This window comes from Centrocercus urophasianus, unplaced genomic scaffold (genome assembly GCF_019232065.1).
Source record: "Centrocercus urophasianus isolate 14NV4802_14NV808 unplaced genomic scaffold, USGS_Curo_1.0 seq_18, whole genome shotgun sequence".
In the NCBI taxonomy this organism is placed as follows: domain Eukaryota; kingdom Metazoa; phylum Chordata; class Aves; order Galliformes; family Phasianidae; genus Centrocercus; species Centrocercus urophasianus.
In genome coordinates, this window is record NW_024884733.1 from 8,349,962 (window position 1) to 8,376,343 (window position 26,382).

At 41.7% G+C, this 26,382-nt stretch overlaps 1 protein-coding gene across 2 annotated transcripts in view; it reads left to right on the forward strand.

Moving 5' to 3' along the window:
- The first annotated feature begins 5,541 nt into the window (after nt 1-5,541).
- Nucleotides 5,542-26,382, forward strand: part of NEK7 (NIMA related kinase 7) — a 61,981-nt gene continuing 41,140 nt past the window's right edge. Inside the window, exons 1-3 of one of the 2 annotated variants that reach the window (XM_042819533.1) lie at nt 5,542-5,627; nt 17,412-17,496; nt 20,993-21,133. In XM_042819533.1, coding sequence (XP_042675467.1) covers nt 17,440-17,496; nt 20,993-21,133 — 198 coding nt within the window. In that variant the 5' untranslated portion in view covers nt 5,542-5,627; nt 17,412-17,439. The other variant, XM_042819535.1, reaches the window with a different exon arrangement.

Consider the following 26,382-nt stretch of genomic DNA (forward strand, 5'->3'; position numbering starts at 1 on the left):
TTTGACATTGAGGTGTACAATGGTGAGGATGGCTGATGTACCTAAGAATTTAGTCGGGTGGGAGGAGCAACAAAAGTTAAGGTTGAGGTGTCAGTGCATTCTCTGGACACAGCGTCTTAATGTTTAGACACCAACGAAGCTAATGTGATTCAGCACTCGGGTATTTATTTTATTTGGCATAAAATGTTGCAGATCTGGATTTTCATTAATAATTTACTATAACTTCATGGTAATAATGACTCAAGCAGAACACATTTTGCGAAATCTATGACTTAGTGAAAGAAAGGACAAACTTAGGTGATTTTTTTTTTTTCTTTTCTGGTTAAAAGAACATTCCTGGATCCAACAGCCAAGGCCCAACTCTTCCACTGCATAAATCAGTGTGACTTCACCAAAGTCAGAGCAGCCACACTGACTTACACTAAGAATCTGGGCCTTGGTGACACCAAGTGTATTGTTTATAGTTTTTATTGGCAAGTGCATGTTTATAGACTTTGGGACAGTTTCTAATCCTGTGTCATATCGTAAACACTACTGCCTCATACAAACAGACATAACAGTTATTTGAAAGTTGTAAGGCTTAACAACTTCTGTAAGAGTTCCTTTTATATGAATAACACAAGTTTCTGGTTTTCAGTGAAAGAGCTTCATGCACATAGGGCTGCTGCCGGACATGAGTTAGGTAATTTGTGCTGCTGCAAGAAGTCAAAGCAGCCAGGCTCTGGCATTCAGAGCAGGGCAATCAATTCATTTCCAAGGTAAAAAACATACCTAAAGGGAAATACGATGTTGTCATTGCCACAGAATTCCTGAGACCAACAATCTTGTGAGATTCAAAACACAAGGAAAAAAAAACAACCACTAAACAACAGTAGCTTGATGCATTAGAGGACACAATGATTATTTCTAAACAGGAACAGATATTCCAAGTAAGAGTTATTTAGGCTCCCTGTCAGGCCTTGCTATTCTCGCCAGGACCTGCTTAAAAAAAGTACTCTTTTGGCTTCGTTGTTTGAATCTCATATATCAGTGCTTTATTTTTGTGATATTTCACAAAAATATTTTGTGAATTTTTTTTTTTTAAACTGGATGGAAGTATTTTAGATGCTATTTTGGGTAGTTCTCAATCTGAAAGTAGAATAAGGTTCAGTTCACTGTTCCTTTTAGAGCATGTACTGTCTGTGTGGCAAAAGTTTTCTGCATGTGACAATTATGGAGAAATCAGAAACAGCACACTGCATTAATAATGTCTTGGGATCCTAAATGAAAGAAGGACTAAAATCTTTCAAATTAGTTCATTTAAAATTTAAAACAATAATTTGGTGTGTGTGTGCAAAGCAGGAGAATTTAGGTGTTTTGTTTGCTCACAACACTATTTCCTTACTAAGCGAAATTTCACCACAGCTTTAGGTTCCTTAAACTCAGTATTTCTCACACTTGTTTATACAGCCCTGCACAGCAATACTGTTAAGTGTCCAGAGCTCTTTGATGGCCCTTAAACCTGAGTTGTCAGCCTCCACGTTTTAGATTTATAACTGCATGTTCCATCATCCTATGTTTTAAAAACTGTAATGGGTAAATGAAAAGGAATAACTATTTGCATTAGAATGGAGTTCATCTCCTCAAAATGATGAGCAGAATCATCTTTGGAAAAAACAGTTAAAAGCAATTCAATCCTCCTCAGTATTGTCCAAATGCTTAAAGGATTTGGAGCAAAAAGCATTAAGTGATTGTGTCCATAGTTCTCTGAAGTACCTGCATTTCTACATTACCTCCTGTACAATTTTTTATCACTGGCAAACTCGGTCATCTTGTGTTTTCTCACCCTTTCCCCATTCCTCACCCTTCCAAAAGCTTCAGCATGTCTGTGTGGTGTGACAGGCTCCCCAGCAGGAATGTCTCATGAGACTTTCTGAAGCCACCAGGTTTTTTTTTCTGGCCTTATCTTGGTTAAAACTTTGTCTTTAAATCACAAACTTGGCCTCACAACATCTACCACAGCAGGTTTCCTGCTTCTGATGTTTTTGGAAGAGGTTTCACAATTACTTTTTATACCATTACCAACATTTTCCTTGAAATGCTTTTGGCCTGCTTTTTACAGTTTTACGTTTAGATTGCCAGAGCTTTTGCTACTTTCTGTTTCCCTCATCTGAACACAACATTTTAAGAGTGCTTTTTTACTACTATCCGTTACTCTCCTGCAGAGCTCCACTGGTCTTCAGCCGTTCCTTCCAGAAGCTTCGATAGTTGATAGACACAGTTGATAGGCTCAGCAATCCTAACGCAGGTCACTTTCCCCTTTGGCTCTTACTTTTAATTTGCTTCTGACAAGCTTACTTGACGTCTTGCAGCCATCTTTTCAAAGTTCACTGTTCCTACGGTAAATTTATTTGTTCCCTTTCACTTCTACAAAGGTGTTGAATTTGAATGTATTGTGATCAAGATTCTAGAATGCTTCTTTGATACAGAAGCCTTCTGCCCTACTTCATTCAAACCAAGAGGTCTCTGAGCTTCTCTAATGAATTGAATTTAAAATTGGCGTAATATCCTATGGCAATATTTATCAAGCCCAGAGAGAACTGATCTCTCTTCACTCTGGCCATCACACCTTTCTAATTTCCCTGCCACAAAAAAGGTAGATACATGAGCTTTTTTACCATTAGTAACAAAGAACCAGGACAGAGGGAAACTTTAAGTCTGAAAATTCAGGCTTCAAGGTTTTAGAGTGAACAGTTGCTCCTTTTGATTAATTTCCTCTGGTTTATTGATTTGAAGAACCTGAAGAATTGTTAACCATTGAGCTGTTATGTTACCTCTTACATCTGTGACCCCAACGACATCTATTCCCAGCTTTTCTGCCCTAGTGAGCTCTTTTGCCTGAAATTGTTAAAGTTTTGAAATCTGTATTTTTCTTGAGTCTAAAGTTTATGCTGTTAATGAACATCTCAGGAAGCTAGATGGAGGGAGTCCTAGATAATAGGAGTAGCAGGAAGCACATAAGGAATCACCTGGGGAGCAGGTTTAAATGTTTGAGTCCTTGCTTGACTTAAATGTCATTGCCTAAAAGTCTCTAACTGCTTTTGAGTCTGGTAACAAAATCCTGGCAAAGACCACCGTTTCTGGTTCAATGATAATAACACACAACACTGCCATTGCAAATAATACCTTTTATGATCATGTGGTATTTTAGATAATACCCTGAATGGTAGCCATGTTTATAGTTTTTATATATACCATTGGATTTCAGTGACCAGAAAAAGACTCATGGAGCTTTCTTAAGTTGATTAACTAATTAACAATACTGAGGCTGGTGAAGCGCAGCATCAGTGACAGTGACATCTGCCAGTAGAGCTTAGGAAGCATCTGTAAATGAGAATCTGCAGTTACCAACTGTTCAACATTGTTACATATTTCTCTACCGAATTCAACAGTAAATTATGAATGTGCATTGCTACAATATCATTTCTTGCAGACTGTTAAGGAAGATCAAAATTAACTCCCAAATTAGAATTAGTGAGGGGCATCTATAACTCTCCCATATATATTGTAGAACTCACATGTAGTATGGTAACTAGGGAAAATATGGTTATTTATGATCATTCTGTAATTCGCAGGATCCTTCTCTGCCATCTCTACAATTCTCTCTTATTTAGTGATCTTTTTCCTCAGTATGCAAAACCAGTGCACTTAACTTGCAATTTTAACCTAAGGATAATTAAAAAATAGGCGGAACAAGATGGTACTAACATACCAATAAAATACCAGTCCTATGAGAGCCCTTTATCTCCACAAACATTACCTAAGGCAAACTGCAGGGACCAAACTTATCAACTAGCACCAGTATAGGGAGTTGTATGCTAAACTCCTTCCTTCTGCCTCTGGCCTGCTTGATTCCAGGTGTGGAGCATTTGCCACACCTCCAGCAGCTGGTAAGGCTTAACCTAACAGCTGTGCTCTTCCTCTCAGATCCCTAATTCCAATGTCTTCATCTGTTTTCTCTAAGCCTTTGCTAGCTGGTTAGTCAGTGTCCCCTGCAGCCTCCAAGAGAATCACCAGAGATGAGCCTGCTCCTTAACAACCCCTTAGGCTAGTCAATCTTCCAGAGCCTTTTCTGCCTTTCTGACTCTGTACGATGGCAACGCTCCATTACCAGGAATGTTAGATGGGTTTATTAAAGTGAAAATGTGCACTGAAAAGCAAAGGAAAACATCCCTTTACAAGTAAAGCTTTGTACAGCACAGGCCTGAAGACTGACTTTGATAGCACATGGCAGGTTTGTCACCCTGCAAATTTTAAATTTGTATTTTATTTAAAATAAGTGCAGTATTTTATTAACGCCCCCCCCCCCCTTTTTTTTTTTTTTTTGTAAGGCTCTTTTTGATGTCCATGATGATGTTTGGCTCACTGAAGCAGCATATTCAGCTTTAAGTCTTTGGGTTCTCAAAGCACCAAAAAGAAAATGGAAGTAGACATTTTATAACCAAATGAGGCTAGAATACAGGAAAGAGAAGAAGATGCAACAGTTGGCAGTATCAGGCTAAAACAGTGTTTGGGTTCAGGCAGCTGAACGGTGTAGAAATGCAGTAACAGTGGCTACAGTGACATAACAAATGGAGAAAATTGAGGATTAAAAATGTAAGTGCAGTGGATATAAAAATAACATCTTGCTCAAACAAAACAAAAAACCCACGTGGATAAAGCATCAGATGACATACTGCTATGATAAAGAGGAAATGTGCAGGATCATTAACAAATGTATTAACATCAGTGAAATGAGACAGCAAAGAAAAATGTATTTTTTAACTGTGAGAGTTTCTATCCCCGCACACCCCACAGCTGTCTCAGGGCTGAGGTCCACCTCACAAGCAGGCTGTACTTTTGCAGAGAGGTGAATGGACTTTTTCCAGACACACTGGCCCATACCTTACTTGTTCTGCAAGAGACTTCGATACAGTACAACTTAAACAAAAACAGTTGTCCTTTACATACGGTTTCTTCACCTTAGGAAGAAGCTATTTGATCACAGTGCCGTGTAACCTTCCTTGAGAAATCGTGCGGTATAATTTGTACTCTTTCCATTGTGCGCCAAAGCAGCCTGGGCCGAGGCTTCCGGCGGGTGCTGCTGGCTGATCGCAGAACCAGCGCCCTGATTAGACAGGCCTGCGCTCCTACTGATGCTGTTCTGCTGCGCGGCTTTGCCGGGCGAGCGCCGTGCCTTCAGCGCCGCTGCCCACCGAGGTCCGAGCGCTCCGTGCCTCAGAACCTTCGCGAGCCCGTTACCGCTGAGCCGGGCCGAGCCGCACCGCACCGCACCGCACCAGTGCCGGCGGTGCAGAGCCGCCCGGCCGGCCGTGAGGCGCCCGACGGAAACCGCCGCCCGCCCCGCCGAGCCGCCGCCGGGCGCCCTACGGCCACGGGCGGCAGGGGGGCGGCGGGGCGAGGCGGAGCCCGGCGGCCGCCCCGCCTCCATCCTCGGGGATGCCGGGATGTTTACGGGCCCGGCAGGAGCGGCGGGGGGCGGAGAGGAGGTCGGGGCCGCAGCGGGCGTCCGAGCCGGCGGCCAGCAGCCCCGCTAGGCGCCTGCCGCGAGCCGCGGCCCGGCTCCGGCTGCCGAGAGGCCGGAAGAGGTGAGGCCCGCCCCGCGCCGGGAGCAGACGAAGGCAGTGGCGGGTTCCCGGTGAGCGGGGCGCCGCGGGGCCGGGGCGAGAGGCGCGGGGCTGAGCCCGCCCGCCCGCCTGGAGGCGCTCCCCCCGCTGAGTCGCGCGGGCGTACCGCGGGGTCCCGCCTCTCGCCGCCTCGTATTGGTCGGTGGGGCTCGTTCTCGCGGCGCTGTTGGGCGGCGCGGCTGCCGCTCCCTCCGTCGTAAGGGGAGGGAGCGGTGTGGGCCGGGGAGAGAAACTTTCTGCGGGCGGGGGTGGGATGGTGGCGGGCAGTAACCGGCCCGGGGCTGCCTTCGTTCAGTCGGCGCCTGCGGGGCGGCGAGGGGCGTCGCGGCGGCTCTTGAGGAAGCGGCTCCCTGGGGTCGTGGTGGGCCGAGGTCCCGCAGCGGCTCCCGGGTTACTCGGGAGCCGGGGAGAGGCGGGGGCGGTGCGGCCCCAGGCGGGGCGCCTCGGGCTGGACTCCTCGGGTAGTGTCGCGGAAGGAGCAGCCGCTCGTGGTGTCTCTCGGCGTTTCCTTGCGGTTGCCCGTCCCCTCTCGCCTGGCTCCTCTCGCCTGGCTCCTCTCGCCTGGCTGCGGGCCGTGTCCGGCGCAGGTGCTGTGCTGCTCTCGGCCTGCCGGCTCCGCCTTGGGTTGGCTGCGCTGTGCTGAGGCTGCCGGGCGTGGGCGGCGTGGCTGTGTGAGACCAGGAGAAGCAGGCCTGCTGAAAAGCGCTGGGAGCGGGGCATCCTCTGTCAGTATAAAATAATAATAATAAAAATTAGATCGGTAAATATCTTTTCCCCGTGGCTTCGTGTTTACCTTGCACAGTGCCCGATTTTGGTTCTGCATGCACCTGTTCCGAGTTTTGGCTTGTGTCTGTACAGACTGTCCCTTCAAAATAGATGCTCTTCTTTGGAACTTGAGCTTTTGCTTTGCGTTTCATGAGAGGCATCAATTCTGCCTTGCACGACGTAACTGTCACAGCACTGTTTTCTCAGATTGAATGGTAGCGTTATTTTTCAGGTCATGCATGCGTAGTAACTTCATTGACTGGATGTCTTTCCTATACGTAGTTATGTGACTAGTCTGAAGTTACAGTGGACAACGTATTGCTCCATAAGGGAGGCACTTCAGTGAGATAGATGTCATGTGGATATTTGCAACTCCACTAAATTGTAAGACTGAAATTTTAAAACATGTTCCATTTGTTGCTGCTTTGGAAACAGCTTAGAGTTGCAGTACTATAGAGGTGTCTGCATTTAAAGCTTTTGACTCGTGCTGCTGCGAGAGGGATGAAATGCAGTAGAATGCTCTGATTAGTTCATGTGCTCTAGAAAACAGGAGAAAAGAAGGGTAAATTGTTTTTTTTTGTTGTGGAAAGAGGGAAGTTTGCAAGTATCATCAAGCAGCTTTAAAGTAAGAATTTAAAGCCCTGCAGTGATATATATTTGATACTGGAAGGAAATAACACAAAAGCACACTTGCAAGTTCTTTAATTTCAAAGTATTCAGGATGTTTTATTTAGAAGTATCTGATGTTTGGGTAGATGGATTTTCAAAGCATGCTCAGAGACTTTCAGTGGAAGGATAGAGATACTGCTTTTATGGTAGATACCTTGTATTCAACATAAAAATTAAAATAAAAAAATGGATGTAAAATAAAAAAAGGAACTTTAGTCCACTGAAAATCTGTTTTTGATTGACTTACTGTTGTGCCTTCCAGGGTCTACAAGAAATAGGCAAATGGAGTCTCATGACTGTAGTGGAAATTCCTTCCAAAGAAGGAAGAATAAGTACAATTTTAGAGTTGTTTAGCTGAAGACATATGAGTATATGAGAAACTCATGTGAAAGATTTATCCTAAGACAGTCAAAAAAGAGTACATGAAGTCAGTCGGTGGTTTTGCTATAACATGTGGTATCCTCTGAATTGTCAGAGCCTGAGGTACACCTGTATTTTCCTTTTATTGTGCCAAAGTTGAGCTGAATGTAGTTAGCCTGCTGTATTTGTTCATGGAGATGCTCTGGGGAGGCAGTTTGCCCATGCATGTGAAAAATGCATATTTAATAGACTGAGTATAGGATCTTGCCTTCACATTAGTTCTGCATTTGGTTGTATCGCTGTAGTGGAAATGCTAAGTCATGGCCTGAGATGGTGATTGAGCACCTGGTGGGAAGGCAGGGCCAACCCAAGGGAGCTCAGGTGCATGCAGTGTACCTGGGTGACTTGGAAGGGTTGGAGCCAGGATCTACTCATTCCCAGACATCATTTAAGGGCTGGCAGTGGAGGGAAGGGCACCTCTTGCTACAGATCTGTGCCTACCTGAGGCCTTTCAAAGGTAAGCAGTTCTTTTTCTTTGTTTCTGCTGCATTTGGACACACCACCATCGGTCCCTTGTTGTCTTTGGAAGATTGACAGTCTTCCAAACATCTGTGCTGAATGGTTGAATTCTCCTGATCTTGGTAATTTTTTGGGGAAAAGGTGACCTGTAGTAACTTCTAATGTTCATTATTTGCAGCTTATCCGGAGGTCCCTTCTGATTCCCAGGAAGTAGTGCTTAGAACTGACAAGGAGGGGAGATATCCTTGCAAAGGTTAATGCTGTGAATAGTCATAGGAGTTTATCGGTGATTAAGTTCAAGAAAAATTGTTCAGTTCAGCTGTGTTGTATACAGTGTACACCAGAGATGAAAATAATGTTGGAATTCCAAAGTGGTGATGGGGGCAGCCTTTAGAGCACTCATTTCCTGTATTTATCTTGGTTTGAACCCTGCTGGCCACGTAGGAAGTACTTCAGCCTTGCAGTGCAGTACAGCATCACTCTCCGTTGCCTTCTTAAGAAACTACTGAAAGGATTGTTTTTGTCAGGCTGTCTAAAAAGCAGAACAGAAGCAATACTGCTAGAATATGTACCTTTTCTGTTAAAGATAATCCCATGTGTGTCTGAAACGTAAGTGCAATTCAGCTTCCGTTTCTGAAGTTAGAAAGCAGTGTATTTCAAGTGCCATTATTGCCTATGGGGCAGGCAGAACACATGTGCTTACGTATGGGAGTTTGTTAGAAAAAAAAACACAAGATTCTGAAAAGAAGAACTTGTAGGAAAATAGTATGCATGTTTGAATCTTACTGTGCATAGTTTAGCTCTCTGATACCAGTGACTTCTCACTGCTGATTATAGGTACCAATTCAAATAGACTATTTAATTCATGTGGCATTTGGGAACTTACATTCAAGGCTCTTTGCTTTAATCTGCTTGGGATGATTTATAACACAGTTATTACTGTTATATTTAGTAGCTGGACGAGATTAATTGCTTTACATTGCCTTGGAAGTTCAGCATGTGGCTGAGATGTTTGTCTTTGGGAGAAGCGGAGCCAGCTGCTACACTGTTGATGGTCTGGTCCTTTTCAGTTCATTTTAATCCTCTGTCGCAAAGCTATTGATTCCTTGAAAACTGGAAGGCAAAAATATCACAGGTAAACTTCATGTTCAATCTATAATAAGGAAGTAGAAGCTTGCAGTTTGAAAAGGCATAGCGTTTGGCCTGTAGAGGCCCTTCTTCTGTACCCTTTTCTTCCTCATCTGAAAACAGATCCAAAAAAGGAGTTGTCTTCACAGCAGTGAATTTCCAATACTTGCCGTGAGTGGAATTCAGAACTCTGTGTTAGGTGTGTGGGCTGCTTGTGAGGTTCGTGGACACAACCGGGGCTCGGGAGCAGGAGCTGCGAGCAGCCTGTGTACACCGCACTGCACAAACAATTAGTCATGGAGGAGACTCCAGAAGCAGCAATGGATCTTGCAGATTTTTGCTGGCGGAGGTTAAATGTAAGATACAGAAACAGCTGTGAAGCTTTGCATTGTCCTGCAGAGGTGAAGTGTCTGGCTGCTGGTGCTCTGCTTCTGGGCCTGGGGATCTCACACCAGTCACTGCAGCTGTGGGAGCTGTGGAGTAGGAGGCGGTGTGAGAGGATCCTGAAAAACTTCTTGAGTCTGGCTGGTATTCCTGCTCCCATTCTGTGTGCTGCTTCATTTCATCGTCTTGGAGGTAGCTTAGGTTTTAAATTGTGTACTGAAGTTATGTTTTAAAGAGAAAGGGCATCTCATCACCCTGCCCATGTGTTGGCCTGGGGAGGGTTAGGTTTTAAGGGTTTCCAATCACATCTTAACTTCCTTTCTCTGAAAATCTTGTGGTTGTTTTTTTTTTTTTTTTTTTTTTTTTTTTTTTTTTTTCAGTTGGACTTGTTACCATATGTTTTGTTTCCTGCTCCTGCATACCTGCATGGTATTTTGCAGACAAAACTCTTGGCTTTCTACTGAATAACTTGTGTTCTCTCTGTGTCGGCTGCCTTCCTGTTATTATGTGTGGTTTTTTTTTGTTTGTTTGTTTTGTTTTTTTAAATCATTTGATACTTTTTATCATCTGTACCTAAGGCTGAACTAAAATGAAATGTGAGCTAATGCAGTTACTCACTGTTGCCAGAAGGAAGATGTTCATTTCCCTCTGATCTCTCCCTTGTTTCCTATCTCTGCTCTTGCTCAGCAGACCGAAGGCTCTGGCAGCCTCCCCTGTGCCTCGTTCAGCGTGTGTTGCTTGTGGAGCGTGGGCCTGGCTGCATTTGGGGCTGAACCAGCTCAGCAAACGTTCTGGGGTGGTCAGGATGGCTAAGCAGGATCGTGTGCAAAAGAAAGGAAGACCTTAAGTGCTTGTGAGCTGTTAGATTGGCTTTGTGCTTGAGGAGTAATTTGACCAGAGGTTTAACTGATGTAAGTTAGGGCTGCTCTGTCCCCAGCTGCATCTTCCCGTCTCTTTTCTGCTATCACAATTCCGTCCTTGTGTCTACAAGGGGAAAGATTTGAAGAACTGATCTGGAGAAAAAATGGAGTTGCCTGACAGGGTTGGTTTGTGGCTGGTCCAGTAAAGGAACACTGGTTCCTCCCAGGGCAGGGAGCAGGGCCTGGCGTGTGTGGCTGAGGGGAGGGAGGGAGGTGCCCCAGGGATGGCTGCTGTCCCTGTGTGTGCCAAGGGCCTGTTCTGCTGGTAGTGGTGTGGTCAAGGGCCGTGTATGAATTGAGATTGCATCACAGGGAAAACATTTGAAGGCAATGAAGTATTTCTTTGTAACTGGCTACTCCATATGAGGAAATGGCAGTTGGATTTCTTGGTGGGTGAACAGAGACCGAGTGAAAATGGAGGCTCATCCTCAGTCGGTTGTCATGAGATAGCCAACAGTTGGAAAAAGGGCGAGTCAGTGCAGTGCTCCCTTTGGGAGCAGCTGGGAAGATAAGGAATCTGCCTGCCTGACACAACTGGCAAGGAGAGGGAGGAGAAAAGAAAATCCTTGTTACATTGTGCCAGTGGGGGGAGAGGAAGAGAGATGGGCCTGTGAGGTGTGGCCTTTCTTCTGGCTACTGACAGGGAGCTCCTGGGGGCTGGGCAACAACAGTGGCTGGAACCTGTGCTTTCAGGGTTAGAAACAAGAGTGCCTGATGAATCTGGGTGGATGGATGGATGATAGAACTGTATGTGATCACTTACTGTATTTGTTGATTTTTTTTTTATTTTTATTTTTAAGTAATTAAAAAGATAATTTGTGTATGCTGGCTTCTGCTAAAATTGCTGTTGCTAAAACCAGCACTTAACCCAGCTCAACTGTGCATGTTTGACTGCTTCTGTAGAGCTTGGAATGGGCAGCTCGTAAGGAACGAAATATTTAAGCCCAAATTCATTTTGTTGATTGCCTTAAGTAAAAATAAAGAATAGTTCCTTCCACATAGGTAGATAATTAATAAGTACTTCTAACTTAACAAATGCTGATAATTAGTTTTGTCCTCCACTTTCAAGTTTGTCCTCACAGAGCTGCCATCCTACGGGGAGAGCTCAGTTGATAGTATATTGAAAATATAACTCTTTCAGAAGTACTTTGTAAGGTAATCCTGCGTGTATATATACATCTATATTCAATCGTATTTACCACTTAAGAGGTCACAGTTTTTCTTCTGATACTGATGCTTTTGCAGAGAATTTACCAAGGAATATGGTTTTGTCACACTGTAGACATTTTTTATGTTGTGAAACAAATGTTTCATTTTAACGACCATTAGCTAGTAATAGTAATCATTCTGTATGTCTATACGCATAATTTATAAATGATTATGGATAGAAGTGTATGCGTGTGTATTTATGTTATGATGCATATGCATAATGTGTGTCTCTGTGTGTTCATGTATATAATGTACGTTAGTTGGGGTAAATTACAGGCTCCCCCTGTGCTCATGATTAACTTGCTCTTCCAGTGTGGAGTTGACTTTAGTCCTTGCTGATTAAGGCCTTGATCTTCTTGGCAGAGTTTGAATGAGTGTCAACTTAAATGCATTTTGCTTTATTAATACTTATATCCAACTTAGCAAAAAAAGAAATTGGTGTGGTCAAATATTTATTCATCAAGTGAATGAGTAGTTCAAATAATCTGTAAGCCATTAAATAAATGATAAGCATAGAATATGCATGTTGCAGACTGTATGTTTGTCGTACTCTGTTAATAGTAGCAAACCAGTGAAAAGTACAGTGAGTTTGAGCTGGGCAGAGCAAAGGACCTGGAAAAGAGGAGTGGGTGATGGTAGAACTGTTTATTGCTAATTATTTAGTATTGTACTTGTTGTAAATGCTTCTAATCTTTCAGATGCTTCCTAGGGAAGTAGGAACATATGAAAAAGGTCCTAGGGAGAATTAGTTAGCAATGGATGCGTGCAGTGTCACTGTTTGTATGTTACACTGTCAGCCTTGGAAAATTTGCTGTTTACTGAAGCTGTCTGAGCATAAATTTGTCCAGAAGCCTAATGAGTTTATTGCAAATATGAGTATATGAAAACCCATGTTACAGGCAATGTTTGTGTATTTTGGTCTTTACAAGAGGAAGTGCAGAGTCCTCAGTGCAGTTGAATGGTCCTTCTGTACTGTGAGCACATGCCCACCTTCCAGTCCCCAGCTCTGGCTGTGGGAGTGCAGCCCCCTCTCTGCTGTTCAGTGCCATCACACCTTGTTCTTCTGGTGCCCGAGCTAATGCTGAAACTTCTTGTTCCAGCATCACAGCCTGAGCTTTCAGTTTGGCTCGGGGTTGTTAAGTTCTGTGTGAGCCTGGCATCAGCTGCCCTGTGCAAGTCTTGCGAGCCTTGGCTGCTGTCCAGTAGTGTTCGAGCAGGAAACAGGAGATACTTTTTTGATTGTGCTCTGTTTGTAAGCCTCAAGCATAACCAGCTGCAGTGGAGCAGCATTGATTGGCTTTTTTCCTTTTTTTTTTTTTTTTTTTTTTTTTTTAAGCGTTTCAAGGGTTCCAGTATATTTAATAATTTTTAATGCTTTTTTAAAGCTGACCGTGCAACTCTGTGAGTGGATAGTGTAGTAGCATGTGTATATATAACTGAATTTCATTTTCTTGACCTATGTTAAGAATAATTTAATGAAAAGACACTAGAAAATTCATTAAGATCTCCTGCATTTCACGTTAAATAGACCCATATTAATTATGATTCTTAGAATCCCGGTGGTATGGAGGTGGTTGAATAACTTCTTGAAATGTATGTTAACACATTAGGTTTCATCTTCCAGTTCACTATTTGGAGGAGAGGGAGGGAAAAAACAAACAAAACCTCACCCAATCTGAAGTAAGAAAGCAGACCTTTAGGTAAACTGCCAGGGTGTTTTCTTATGCCTTTTGGAGGTGGAACAAGGACATGAGGGCTTGGGACACATCAGCGTCCTAAGAGCAGCTTGTGAGAGTACTGCCTGTGTGCTGCTGCACTGTGTCCTCTGATGCTGTCAGCAGTAGGTGGGTGCTGAGGAAGGCGTGCCTGTGTGGCTGGCCCAGCAAGGTGCAGCTGTTTGGAAATCTACAGCCATTGTTTCCAGAGTGCTGTTCTTTGGTTTCAACCGGGCTGACCAGTTTAGGACACTAAGGTTTGCCATTTGAAGTGCTTACTAGATGCAGAGGACTCCAACTTCCGGATCTAAAAGTAGAGTGTATATATGATGTTAAATGGACCTCGGCCCTCCAGAAGCAATCATCCTTTAGAAAAACAAGCAAACAAAACCGAACAATGAGTAAAACTAAGGGAACTTATTATTAAAAAACAAAAAAACCAAAACAACAACAACAACAAAAAACAAAACCAAAAAAACCCAAAACAACAACAACAACAAAAAAACCCCTAAAAAATACCTGCCTTGATTGACAGTGCAATCCAGAGTTAAGCAAAGGACATGGCATCCTTTTTGAAAAGAAACTGAACTAACTGTACCTGACCAGCACGTTGTGAGCAGTGTAAATTTGTGCTGCCGTGTTAGCAGTTACGTGGAGTACTTAAATCTATGACTAACATTTTCCACACTCATTAATCTTTTGACTGAAGTATATTTATATTTTTCAAGTGTAGATGTTGTTTATTCTTTGACATCAATTACTGAATGTCTCCAGGTAAGTCCAAAACTGAAAAATCATGGTCTGTAGCATGTAGTAATGGAAGCCACGTATTGCTATGGCTGATGGTGATGTTTTCTACAGGAATGTGGTGTATTTTTGTGTTGTAGTGCTGCCATCTGTTAAGACAAGGACGTTAGTGTCTGAATTCTGGCAAATACATTTCAATTTTTTATGGACTTTGAGCTATGAAAATAGCATTTGAAAAGGCACATTTCATGCAATTAGGTGGTGTGTAGCACTTGGTCTCCTGAGATAACTTCTCCCTGTTTGTAAAGACTTAGTTGTGGTGAAGAAAAAAGTTGCAAGGATTTCACGTTTTTCCCAGATAGCTTTTTCTTTTTTACAAGTGTGAATTAAAAAAAATCCTCCAGTGTGATGTAGCAGAGAACTGTGGTTGGTGCAGAGGGGCAGGCTGTCTGCTTTGGTTTCTTTAAGAGTCGTTGGTAGTCTCACCTTTAGTTAGAGGCTAGGGCACACCAACTGGAAGAGTAGCTGTGCCATACAGCATAAGACATGTACTGCTGAAGCAGAAGGTGAGGCTGTATGTGTGCCTTCCTGCTACACCAGCTATTATTTGCCTGCAGTTTTGTTTAATTTCTCAGGAACTCTGGAGTATTTATTAAAATGGAAATTTTCAGTCTCCCTCTTGGTCTTGCCTATGTTGTTTTCCCGTATTTACATCAGTTCAGTCTGAATCAGCTTTCCTGATTGTGGGTATTTGTCTATTGCACTGCACACCATTCCCCTCTTCATTGCACTGCATGACATTCAGCAGTGCTCTGTCACCCCTGGCCTGCTCTTCTGAGGGTGATGAAGACTCTTTAATTGAATACATCTTTATAAGTCATGTGGTGAAGACGGGGAGGCATTTACTCCTGCATGATTAGCGTAAGCACATCTGGAAATATTAGTCAGATTTGGTTTTTTGGGTGCTGGTGGTGTAACTGCTTTGCCTCTCACTTCATCTGTTGGTGGTTTTCCGGGAGCCACTGTGTATGGAGGTGGTAGATTTGCAGAGGGAGATCCTCATGGGACATGCTTCAAGAAGAGAATGTTGTTATGTTTAAATGCTTGCATTAGTGTTTTAGTTTTGAGTGCTAACTACTTGGCAGCATTTTCAAGCATCATTTCACTAGTAAATTATAACATGAAAAAACATCTTTGGAAAAATAGAAATTATCATCTGTAATTTAAATACAAATAAGTATTACTCTGTTGTGGGTTGATCGTCAAGGTGAAAGGCATGCCTCTCTGTGAAAACAGTCTTCAAGCAGCAAAATCCAATTCTTGCCTGCATTGAGAAATGGTACAAGAGATGAGTTTTGCACCCTTACCATTTTGTGTGATCAAAATGCCAAATTACTCTAAAATGCAAATCGGTCATGCAGTCAAAAAATAAAAATAAAAATGTAGAAGGACTTCCGTATATGGGCATGAATCACTGATCTCTGCCTTTCCTCTACAAAAGCAACAAAAAACCTCAGAAGTTAATATGTCTTCCTTGCTTACTGTGATAGAACACGTTTGTTATCTTTTCAGTTCTTTATTTCATTGTAAAAGCAAGCAGTGAGGTGCAGTCTTGTGCTAAGTAAGTTTTTCAGCGTGGTTGTGTCACCGTGGCAGGGAGGCTGCCAGGGGATGTGGTGGAGCCTGGAGGAGGCTGTCAGCGCTGGCATCCTGCAGCTGGCTGGGAAGTTGCAAGTTGCAGAGTTGTGCAGCATCTGTCCACCAGCTGTTTTCTTTTTTTGTCTCCTCTCTATTATTTTTAGAAATCTTCCCATTTCTACTTTGTTTATTTTGCCTCCTGCATCAGTTTGATCACACGTTTTCTGCTGACCTGCCTGAAATTGCTTCTTTGGATTTCTTTTATCTTTGTATTAATTACAGCTAATAGGGAAACCAAAGCCCCAAACTGTATCCTTGATGAAGAAGTACTATGAATACAAAGAGGAAGCTGCTGTGAGCCCTGATTGCTGGGAGTGGGTAGTGGTACTGAGATGGGTGGGATGCCTGCTTTGATGGGAGAGAGGACAAATAGTGATTGGCTGTGTGTGTCCTGCCTGCTGCTCAGCTCACTGCTGCGGTGTGGCAAGAAACTTTGCAAAGCTGCTCGGTGATGACTTGATCCATTAGCTGCGTGAACAGGGTGATGCTGTAAGAGTGATGTTGCTGTGAACATGAGTGGTTTGTTAGGATTTCTTAAATGTTTTGCAATGAGCTTTAAAAAACTTTGTCTAAGGTTCCCTGTTTTCTCTTGGGAGCTATTTCACTCTTATAATAGTGTCAAAAGGAATTACTGGGAAGATTTATTTTGTGTCTGTGTTTTAAAGGAGATAGTAGCTTGCATGCTTTCATGCTGAACTTCAGTTTAATGCTAGGTGAAAATCTTGTGTGATAGTTGTAGAATAAGGTTTGTGGGACATTAATAACTCTGTGTGCAGGAAGGCATGCTTGCAGTGTTTGAAGTATACAGATTTATCTGATTAAAATTATCGTAGGAATTTTCCTGGTGGTAAAGATTTAAGAGTTACCAGCAATGAACTTCCAGGATTGGAAACAGGAAGTAAATCAGTTGGACACCAAAAAGCTGGAATAGTTTTGCAGTCAGATGTCTCTCTCATTAATCTGGAAGCCTTGCCAGGTTTGATCAAGTGGCAGACAGCAGTGCTTTGTGTTTGTGTGTGTTGAAACAGTTGTTGAGGGGCTTCCTTTTGTAAGACTTGATTCCATTGCTTGTGTTCAAGGCTGCTGGTGAGGTTTCTGTTGTATTCTGTGATTGTGTTCTTCTGAGCAGAGAGAGCATGATGCTCCTCGTAGGCACCAGTAAAGCTGGATGCTGCACCTGCTTCCCTGCCTCTGCTTGCCTACCATGTAAAATCTGTGGATGAATTAATAGAGCTTAAATAGCATGTGTGCAGTTGTAACTCTTCTGCTGGTCTGCTATCTCCTACTCTTCCTAGAGGTCTGAGCTGCTGGCCTCAGGTGTTTGTAGTTTGACAAGGGCCTGGTGCCTCTGAAGAGTGATGAGTTGCAGCTTCCATCAGACAGGGCCTTTGCATGGCTCTGGTCTTCCAAGTGTTTGGAGCCTGTCCAGTGTGTTCACATATGTTTTATAGAACAGCTGAAGACAAGTAAACTTCCTTCTCCAAACTGCAGAACTGGAGTAGTTAGATGTTGGTAAACTAAAGAATGCTAATGAGAATATTAGTTCTTCAATTTTACTGCTGGCTTTGTTGTTTGTAAATTACAGCATAATTGGATTACAGTGTAATGACTGTTTATGTTTCTCTTTTCAGGCCTTAAAGGACACTTTTGCCTGATAGAATGGATGAGCAGTCACAAGGCATGCAGGGGCCCACAGCTCCGCCATTTCAGCCACAGGTATCTTTTTTTTTTTTTTTCTGAACAGTTACTCAAGAACAGAGGCTAGCAGTTCTTATATAGAGAAATTAGAAAACATTATTCCTTGCGGAGAGGGAAGGAAGGTTTGAAGAGGTATAATGTAATTTTGGTGATCTTGAAATACAGTTGATAGTCCTGTGTTTGATAGAAAACTTTTTTTTCTTTTACTGCATTACCACTCCACTACCATGGAGTGGGAGAATGAGGGAAAGGTAAAGGCAGTAGTTTTGCTGGGAGGTGATTAAGTGTCAAACACTCCATGCTTCAAAACGAGGACTGAATTACTTTACTTACTTCAGATATATCTTCAACTTGCTTTTCTTACATCTCCCAGTGATGTGAATTAATGCCTTTCCCTATTGAAACCGGGCAGGAGAAATTCTCAGCAGATGTAGTTCTATTAGAAAGAAGATGTGTAAGAAATGTAGTCTTGGAATATTTGTTGGTAGAAGGAAGGATAAAGCTGATCTGTTGACATACATTACTGGGATATTGCTGTTTGACAGTTTTAGGAGATGTTTGTACGAGACTGCAAGAACCTGTGGTGGTGAAACTTACACTATTTACTGTGGCAACAATTCAAAAATAAAAGCTGTACTGTTTTTTTTTTTTCTGAAGCTGAAGCCCATGTTTGTAGTTCTCGTTAACAGCATAGATTATAGCCAGTGAAGTACACAAGTTACCCTATGACTACAGATATTCCTGTGAAAATGCATTTTTGAGGACTGGTTCTCTTTGGAAATACTGCTCTCACCTAGAAATTCAGTTTAGGAATTCATGCTAGTAAAATAGCTTTTCAGTTTTATTGTTACAAGGAGTGTAATTGGTCTACGTGAAATAGTTTCCCTCTTACTTGATCATTGGAATATTTGAATTGCTGCGATGAAATTTTTTGCATTTAAGCTGAATCTGCAAATAATAGGAAGTCTTATAGAATTTGTTTATTTATTGTTCAGTCCAGATCAGTCTTTGTCTTGCTGTAGTGCTCTGCCACACACAGAAATGGAGCAGTGTTGAGGAGCTTGTAATAGTCACAGGATCATGATTAAGGTTGGAAAAGACTTCTAAGATCATATGGTCCAATCATCCACCTACTGCCTATATTGTCCACTAAACCATGTCCCTTAATACAGCATCCAAACATTTCTTCAACACCTCCACCGCCTCCCTGGGCAGCCCATTCCAGTGTCCAATTGCTCTTTAAGCAAAGTTTTTCATAATATCCAACCTGAACCTCCCCTGGCATTATTTAAGGCCATTTTCCCATCTTGCTGTTATCTTGGAGAAGAGGCCACCCCCTACCTTGCCACAGCCTCCTTTCAAGGAGTTGTTGAGACCAGTAAGGTCTCACCTGAGCTTCCTCTTCTCTGAAGGATGTTGAGAACCTCTTGCAGAGGCTTGCACACCAGAGGAGCTGGTGTGGGTTGTTCACTGGGCGCGCTGTACGATGTGAGAGTTGGTGAATAAAGACTTCACTGTTTTTTTCAGTAGTCTTGGATTTTTGACATCTATTTTATTGTCTGCCTCCCTTGCTCACTACTGGAGTTCAGTGATACTTTATGGGTAGTTAGATGCTTTTGAATCATTGAGATGGCAATTGCACACAAGTGCACAAGTTTGAAAAAATACCATATTGCACATCTTTGAGAGCTCCTGTCTAGCATAGTGTCAGAAGTTAAGTGAATCCTTGCGTTACCGCGGCCTTTACCCAGGTACGCTTTGCCTTGCTGGCAAAAGTGTGTGCTGGTGCTTTTCTGAGGCTGAAACAGGTCTGAGTGCTAAAGTCTCTGCTTAAGGTTGTCTTCAATTATTTGTCCTACAAATGAGCTCTCGGGGCCTTGAGTAATTAGTGTATAACCCTGTTTCGCTTAATTCTTTCTAGCAGAAAATTTTAAACTGATATTCTCCCTACTTGCTGCTATTTCCATGCTCAAGGTTATAGCTGAGAAATTAAATGTACGTAAGAGTACTCAAAACAGAAGAAAATATTCTTGCAGTTTTAGTACACTGATTGGCTTAAGTTTAGAAAACAAACTGGAGATGAGGAAGCAACTCATAGATTATTTTGATGTTGTAAGACAGATTATCTCTTGCATGGGAGTTGAGATATTCCAAGCGTCCCCAGATTTACTCAGTGAATAAAATGTAATGTGATCATTAGTGAAGTGTGCATAATCTGCTCTGTTATGGTCTCAGACTGAAAGAAGTCTTCCTCCTGCACAGGCTCATTTCTCTACAAATTGCACTGCGGACAGGCGAGACCCAGTGGTGGTTGGAGATGTGCAGCTATGTTGCTTCTCATGTCAGCTCTCCACATCTAAATTGTATGACAGGACAAGGGAGCAGATGAGACAAGCTGTCACTCAGCCACGCTGCCCTTTGAAGAAAGGCCATGGGGGGGAAAAGGTGCCGCAAATGGGCTGTGAAGTTTACATACACTGCCCACTGTTAAACAGATTACCTCTAATGAAGTGTCTAATGCTCAGGCCATATCAGCCTAATCCTTGGTGGCAGTTCATCCCTCAACTGCCAAAAAACACGGCCCTCTGGCCCTCTCTCGCCACTCTGGCCGCCAAGCACAGGGAGGTGCCCGGTCTTAATAAAGCAAGACAGTGTGTGATCTGACATGCAAATGTAGGTCATTGCATATGTAAATGTGTGATTACAAACCTGCATGCCAAAACACATTAGTGAGACTTTGCTCTCAGCATGCGGTTGTCACACTGCCTCAGTGGTTCACGCTAATATTTGTCAAGTTACTGTGCAGACAGAGGCTGCGACTCCCGATTCAAATGGGAGGTGCACAATACTTTTCAAATAAAGCCTGTTTTAACACTAGCTTACAGCTCTATGTAGAGAATTTTAAATCTTAGCAGTGTGCAACTTTCGATGTTTTCCCTAAAAGCACTACAAAGACCTCATTAAGCTAGGTCTTTTGTTGTAGAGTGCATTTGTGCAGTTATGCTACACCACTTTTGTCAAAACAGGAGCCCTAATATTTTGACTTCTGGAGCAACAGAAGTATCTATAAAAACATATTGTGTAGTTACATAAGTGTCTGCATAAGTATCCTGTTATGCAAACTGATCCCTTATTGCTTCTATTACCTGTTTAAATATATTGCAACACTTTTAAATTCTCGTCAAAGAAAATAGTAATGAATGCTTTCATTAGAAAGAACGTATCATAGAATGTATTATTACTTTAAACAGTTTAGGTTCTAATATAATAGAATAAAGCAAATTTAATTATTCAAACTGTATATTTTCAAACAGCTCTTTACACCTTCTGTGATTACAGAATCACAGAATGGCCAGGGTTGGAAGGGACCTCAAGGATCATGAATCTCCAACCCCCCTGTCTTACTGAATTAAATACAACACTTAGAGCTGTGTGTTTTTGAGGATTGGGATCTCTGTGTAGCTAGTATCTGTTTCTGCAAGTGATGCTAACTTCTTTGTAATGTTTGTTCTAGAAAGCCTTGCGACCTGACATGGGCTATAATACACTTGCCAATTTCCGAATAGAGAAAAAGATTGGCCGTGGCCAGTTCAGTGAAGTTTACAGAGCAACCTGCCTGTTGGATGGGGTACCAGTAGCACTGAAGAAGGTTCAGGTAAGGATTGCTTTACTTTTAGTACACGTCAAGTGTAAGCCTCGCAGTGATTTATAGGTACTCAAAAGTATACAGTTAAATTTGAAAGGCGTACGTTGTTTGGTTGTGACGTTAATGAATTTCTAAATGCTTAACTTCTAGATACTAGAAGAATCTAGATAAGAAATCAAGAGCTTTCAAATTTTATGACAAGACTCAATACAGAACTATGCAGACTGAAAACGTGATTCAGTGTTGCTGAGAGCTGGTGCTGTTTGAAAGTCATTTTCAGGTAGCAATCATGCTCCAAAAGTGCTTAAATCAAACAAGGTGTATACGTAGTCAACCTTGTCATAATTGAAATGAATTCTTGTTTCAAAAGACTTGAGTATTACATAGAACATAAATGAACCGGAAACTGTGCTTCAAGACATAGCTCAGTGCTTCCTTCAGACTGCAGGACACAGCTGACTTTAAATTAATCTTTTCATGAATAATACATCGATGTTCAGGACCGTAGTTAATAAATAAATGCAACTGCACATTGGAGTTGAGTGAATTACATTGGTCAGAATTTGTGTGTTCTTAAGGGCCCAAATGTTTCCATGATTAAATGCTTAAACAGTAGTGCAACAGCAGTTCTGTTGGAAAGGACGGAAGAGCAGCAAACTGATAAAGTTACTGATGCCAGGAAACATGATGAACACGTAAGTCTTAGCATAAGGCACTAGGAGGCCTGATAGTTTGTTCTTGGTGGATAGTTATTTTTTTTAAAAAGTAACAACTTTTATGTGATGATTTAAGTGGAAAAAGTCTTGCTTTTTTTATTGTTGTGCAAATGAAAGATAGCTTGATCTGAGGGTTAAGTATTATTTCTAATGTGTTTTGTTTGGAGTGGCTTATTGATCTTTATTCTAAAACTGTTCCCCTTAAAAATACTCTACTGGGTTTTCTTTAAAAATTCTTTGGCAATTTGTGTAATTTTGAAATTGAAACTTAAATTGTCATTGCAGTACTGATCTCTTGAGAGATATCAAGCTTATTACTTGAGGGAGGGTTGCGATCGTCCCAAAGGACATTTAGTTACATTAATTTATTGCCAAACAACGTGTGTCAGGTTTCAGAGACCATTTTCTAGTGCTTTTTGGAATGTAATAGTTTTTATTTTGCTGTGCTGTTGCGTATGCTGTAAATTTCTCTGCCATATCTTGACTCTCTGTTCCATTCCCATGATTTCTTCTGCTTTGCAGAACTGTGACGCAGGGTGAGAATGAGCGGTCATTTAGAGGGGGGGGGAAAAAAAAAGGCTTGTTTCCCCCTTCTGGGAAAACTGCCAGATATATACCACTTCAAAAGCTGAAATACATTCTAAGAACTTTGATCAACAGTCTTAAAACATTAGGCTAATTCTTCCTTCATTTTCAGTGCATGAGAAACCGAAAAGGTCAAATGTGACTTGAAAAGCATGTCAATTAAGGAGGATGTGAATGCCATGGTGCTTGAAGACAGTCATAAAATCTAGCCTTTCACTGTTAACTATGAAATTTTTGTAACAATGTTTGCATTAAGAATACAGAGACATTATAGTGTGTACTATTAATGATATTTCAAGTTAGTGTATAAAGCTGAATTTTCGTGTCAGAAAAAAAATAAATAATTGTCTATGAAGAAGACATCGTGCTGTCCTTACCTAGGTGATGACTGAACTATGTAGATTGCTCTGAAAGTAATGCCTGCTATCAGTTTACATGGAAATGATGAGAGAGAGCACACTTATACTACTTGATAGAGCTAATTCTCAGCTACAAAACATTCCTTTCAATACGGTCACCACTACAATCTGTGTGTTTTCACTGGTGATGATCAAGAGCATGCATGCTATGCCCTGCTTCTGAAGCACACCATCCACCACCTCACTTTGCTGCATCCACTGTTTGGTCTCCGTGAAATGGTCAACTAGCATCGATAAACATCAATGGGTGCAGTTTTTCCCATGTGGAGGAATTTGGTGACAGACCTCTGTTTCATATGCACTTCCATGTCAGACGCCATTGTGAGACGTTCCATCTGCTGCCTTCTGTCACATGGCAATGAAAGTGAACAGTATTGGTGGGAAGGTTTGGCATCTATTGCAATCCCACCGCTAGCTGCCTCTTATTGCATGGGCCAACACAATAGAACAGAAGGCATTACTTTCAGCGCAACCTTTGTAGCTTCTCTGCTATAGAAACCATCTAATAAATATCTAAAAGTAGAATTGGTGGCTAGTAAGGAATGAGTCAAGTGTTGCAGCTCTTTCCAAGGGCTTCATCCTAGAGTTATAAGCATCCAATGTAAACTGTGCTTCCTTCAAACTGCATCCTGTGAATGTTCCTGAATAGTGCACAGCAGGAGGGCTGATGCCATGTGATCTGTAAAATCACTTTCCATATGAGGGCTGGGTCCATGTAGAAGACAGTTATTTGAATGGAAGGTGTGATTTAGGTATCCCGTAGGGGGAAGCAAAATAAATATTAACCGTATCTTGAATTGTTACCAGCAGTTCAAATGTTTGGTGATAGGTCAGATGTGTCACTGATCGTTTGGCATGGCTGTGTTGGCTTGTGTAGTTGGTATGTAAAGGGGTTCTATTTGGACAGGAGACCAACTTGTTACTCTGCTTCTGTGGCTTTCCTTAAGATTTTCCTAGAAATGCTATTTTAGGTAATCGCTGTCAATTCGTTATGAAATGTGTTTTTAATAGTTCTAGTGAGAAGTGATTGCTTTTTAGAGGATTTCCTCTCAGTCTACTCTATGATGATGATGCTTTAAATTTCAGTCACTTATTTAAAATTAAAACACCACTTTGGTGTTTCATTAATGAAAGCTTAGTATAGACCAAGTGGGAAAAGTAGAACTTATTTTCATCAGGAGAGACATACTCTGTTTCTCTGTATTTTAGACCTGTGCTTGGTTTTTCCACTTTCCCCCATTGAGACAATATCTCTTAAATCCTTTAACTTTGTGTTTAGAAAAGCAAACAAACAAAAACCAGATGGAGATCTGGGCTTTCTTCTACTTTTGCCATTCTTCTTCCTTTTTCATCTCACATCTTAAGTACTGCGGGCCTGCATTTCTGACTTTTGCAAGTCTTGCACCTCCAACCCTGCTTCATTTTCCTGGCAAGGCTGAGTCTATAGTTAATCCCTTTCTGTGGTTCTCTGTTTGTCTTTGCCCACAAACTCTTCTCTAACTTAGACTTAGCCTTAGAGTTACTGGATCTCAGGATGCTATTTGTTCCAATAAGACTGCCAATTTTGATTATTATTTATTTGTTTTTAATGAAGCTTTCCAACAAGAATGTTTATTTTCTGCTATTGAAATTTTATTTGGCTGCAATATGCACAATGTTGATAAATGTTATACTAATGTTATATAAATGTTAATCTATGAAACGGATATTCGTAGAACTCTGTGTGCAGAAGCATGCGGTGGTAACGTGCTGTGGGAGAAAGGACAAGCAGATGGTGACAGAAACCACTCTCACTGAAATCGTTGTTGCTTCTGAGTCCAGATGCTACGGAGTAATAGTATTCTTGGTTTGGTTTTCAGCTGATTCTGTAGCAGTGTGAAAACTGTTGAACTTGCAATTGCTTTCTATTAACTTAAAAAGACAACAAAATGTTGTGTTTTCTTCTGGTTGTACTGTTTTTTGTTTCATTTTTTGGTGTGTTCTTGGCCTCTTCATAATTAGGAGATGGTTTATGTAGTAATCTGGTTCTGTCTTTTTCAGTGGATCCCTGTTTTTGAGATGCTGTTGAAGTATTACCAAAGTAAAACTAGAATTACAAGACAAATCTTTATTGCTTCACTTTCTTTAATGTTGAAGTAATACTTTGAACCGAACAGAAATTGGTGAAGATCAGCCACATGGAAGGTTTTGAATGCAACAGTCTAAATTTGAAGAGCTTCTTGGTAACTTTCCAGCCTGATGTTTGAAGTGGACTGAACGGGCCACGCCTGATGGGGAAGCAGCATGTGTTTACTACTACTGTAAATAATCCTGACCAGAGAATCATCACAGCTACATTGTGGGCAGTAAGAACTCCAGCTGTCCCTTAGGGAAGGAAGCAACTGCTAGGTTCTGGAAGAAATCTTGTTCTTGAAGGACAAAACCTACTCAGCTATCAGTGATTTACAGATGATGTTCTACAGGCGGTGTTCTACAGTTATACTTGCTTTAGCATCTCTGATCTTTTTGTCTTCATTCTAGCCAGGAGCCTACAAAAAATACTCAAGAGCCAAGGCTGGAAATGAAATTTTAGAATGCTACAGAATGCCAAAAATGGGAGTCAGCGAGGAGATGATGGGTTCTATGGCACATTATAAACGCAGTCTTTGTCCCACAGGATAAGATCTTGATCAGTTAAAATGGTTACCTTTTCCACTTAGATTTTCCCTACTGCTTGACATACCATCTTTTCCTTCAAGGGTGTTAGGCTGGACTAACTTTTTTGACAATCCTTCTCAGTGGTATTGGTCTTAGTAAGATGCTCCAGCTATTTCAGCCCTATTGGAAGGGTCTGTGTGTCTGTAAACCTTTGCTAGTCTCCCCCTTTCTTTGCTGTTTGACTAAGTCTCTGTCCTTAGAATGGCATATCAGTTCTCTTGGTGATTGGTCAGTACATTACGATACAGGCAGGTCTGTGGATGAACAGTTGGTTTTGCTGTATGGGGATGTGAACTGTGAAACTAGCATGAACTTAAATATAAACTGCTTAAAATAGTATATTTTAAGAATGTAAGTGTCTGGGCAGTGACTGTAAGGTTATATTTGCTCAATGTGGTATTTTTAAAAATAAACTTTAGCTACTCAGAATATCTCCTGAAACTGAGTTTCAACAGAATTGCAGATTCGTCACGTTTCTGCCTATGCTGTTCCTCCTTCTCTTCCCTTTCATTCAAAAAATTGGAGACCTCTATATTAGAGGTGTAAACAATGCATCCTTTTATCCAGCGCCTAACATTCATTATTGATTGTGCGTTGTCAGTGGATTGCTACTCCAGGCCTGAATTAGAGATAATTAATCTTAGGAAAGCACTTGTAATTTCACACTTTATGGAGCACTATTGTCTCAGCACAGCAGTGGCAAAATACTGTAATGCTCGTTGTTGCTGTTCAGTATTCTCTCTTAATATTTATGTGCATTTGAGTCTTTATTTTGCTTGTTTGTCTGTAGGTTTATGTTGCAGCAGAGATGTTTGTGTTTTGCTTTAGAAATACTTTTAAA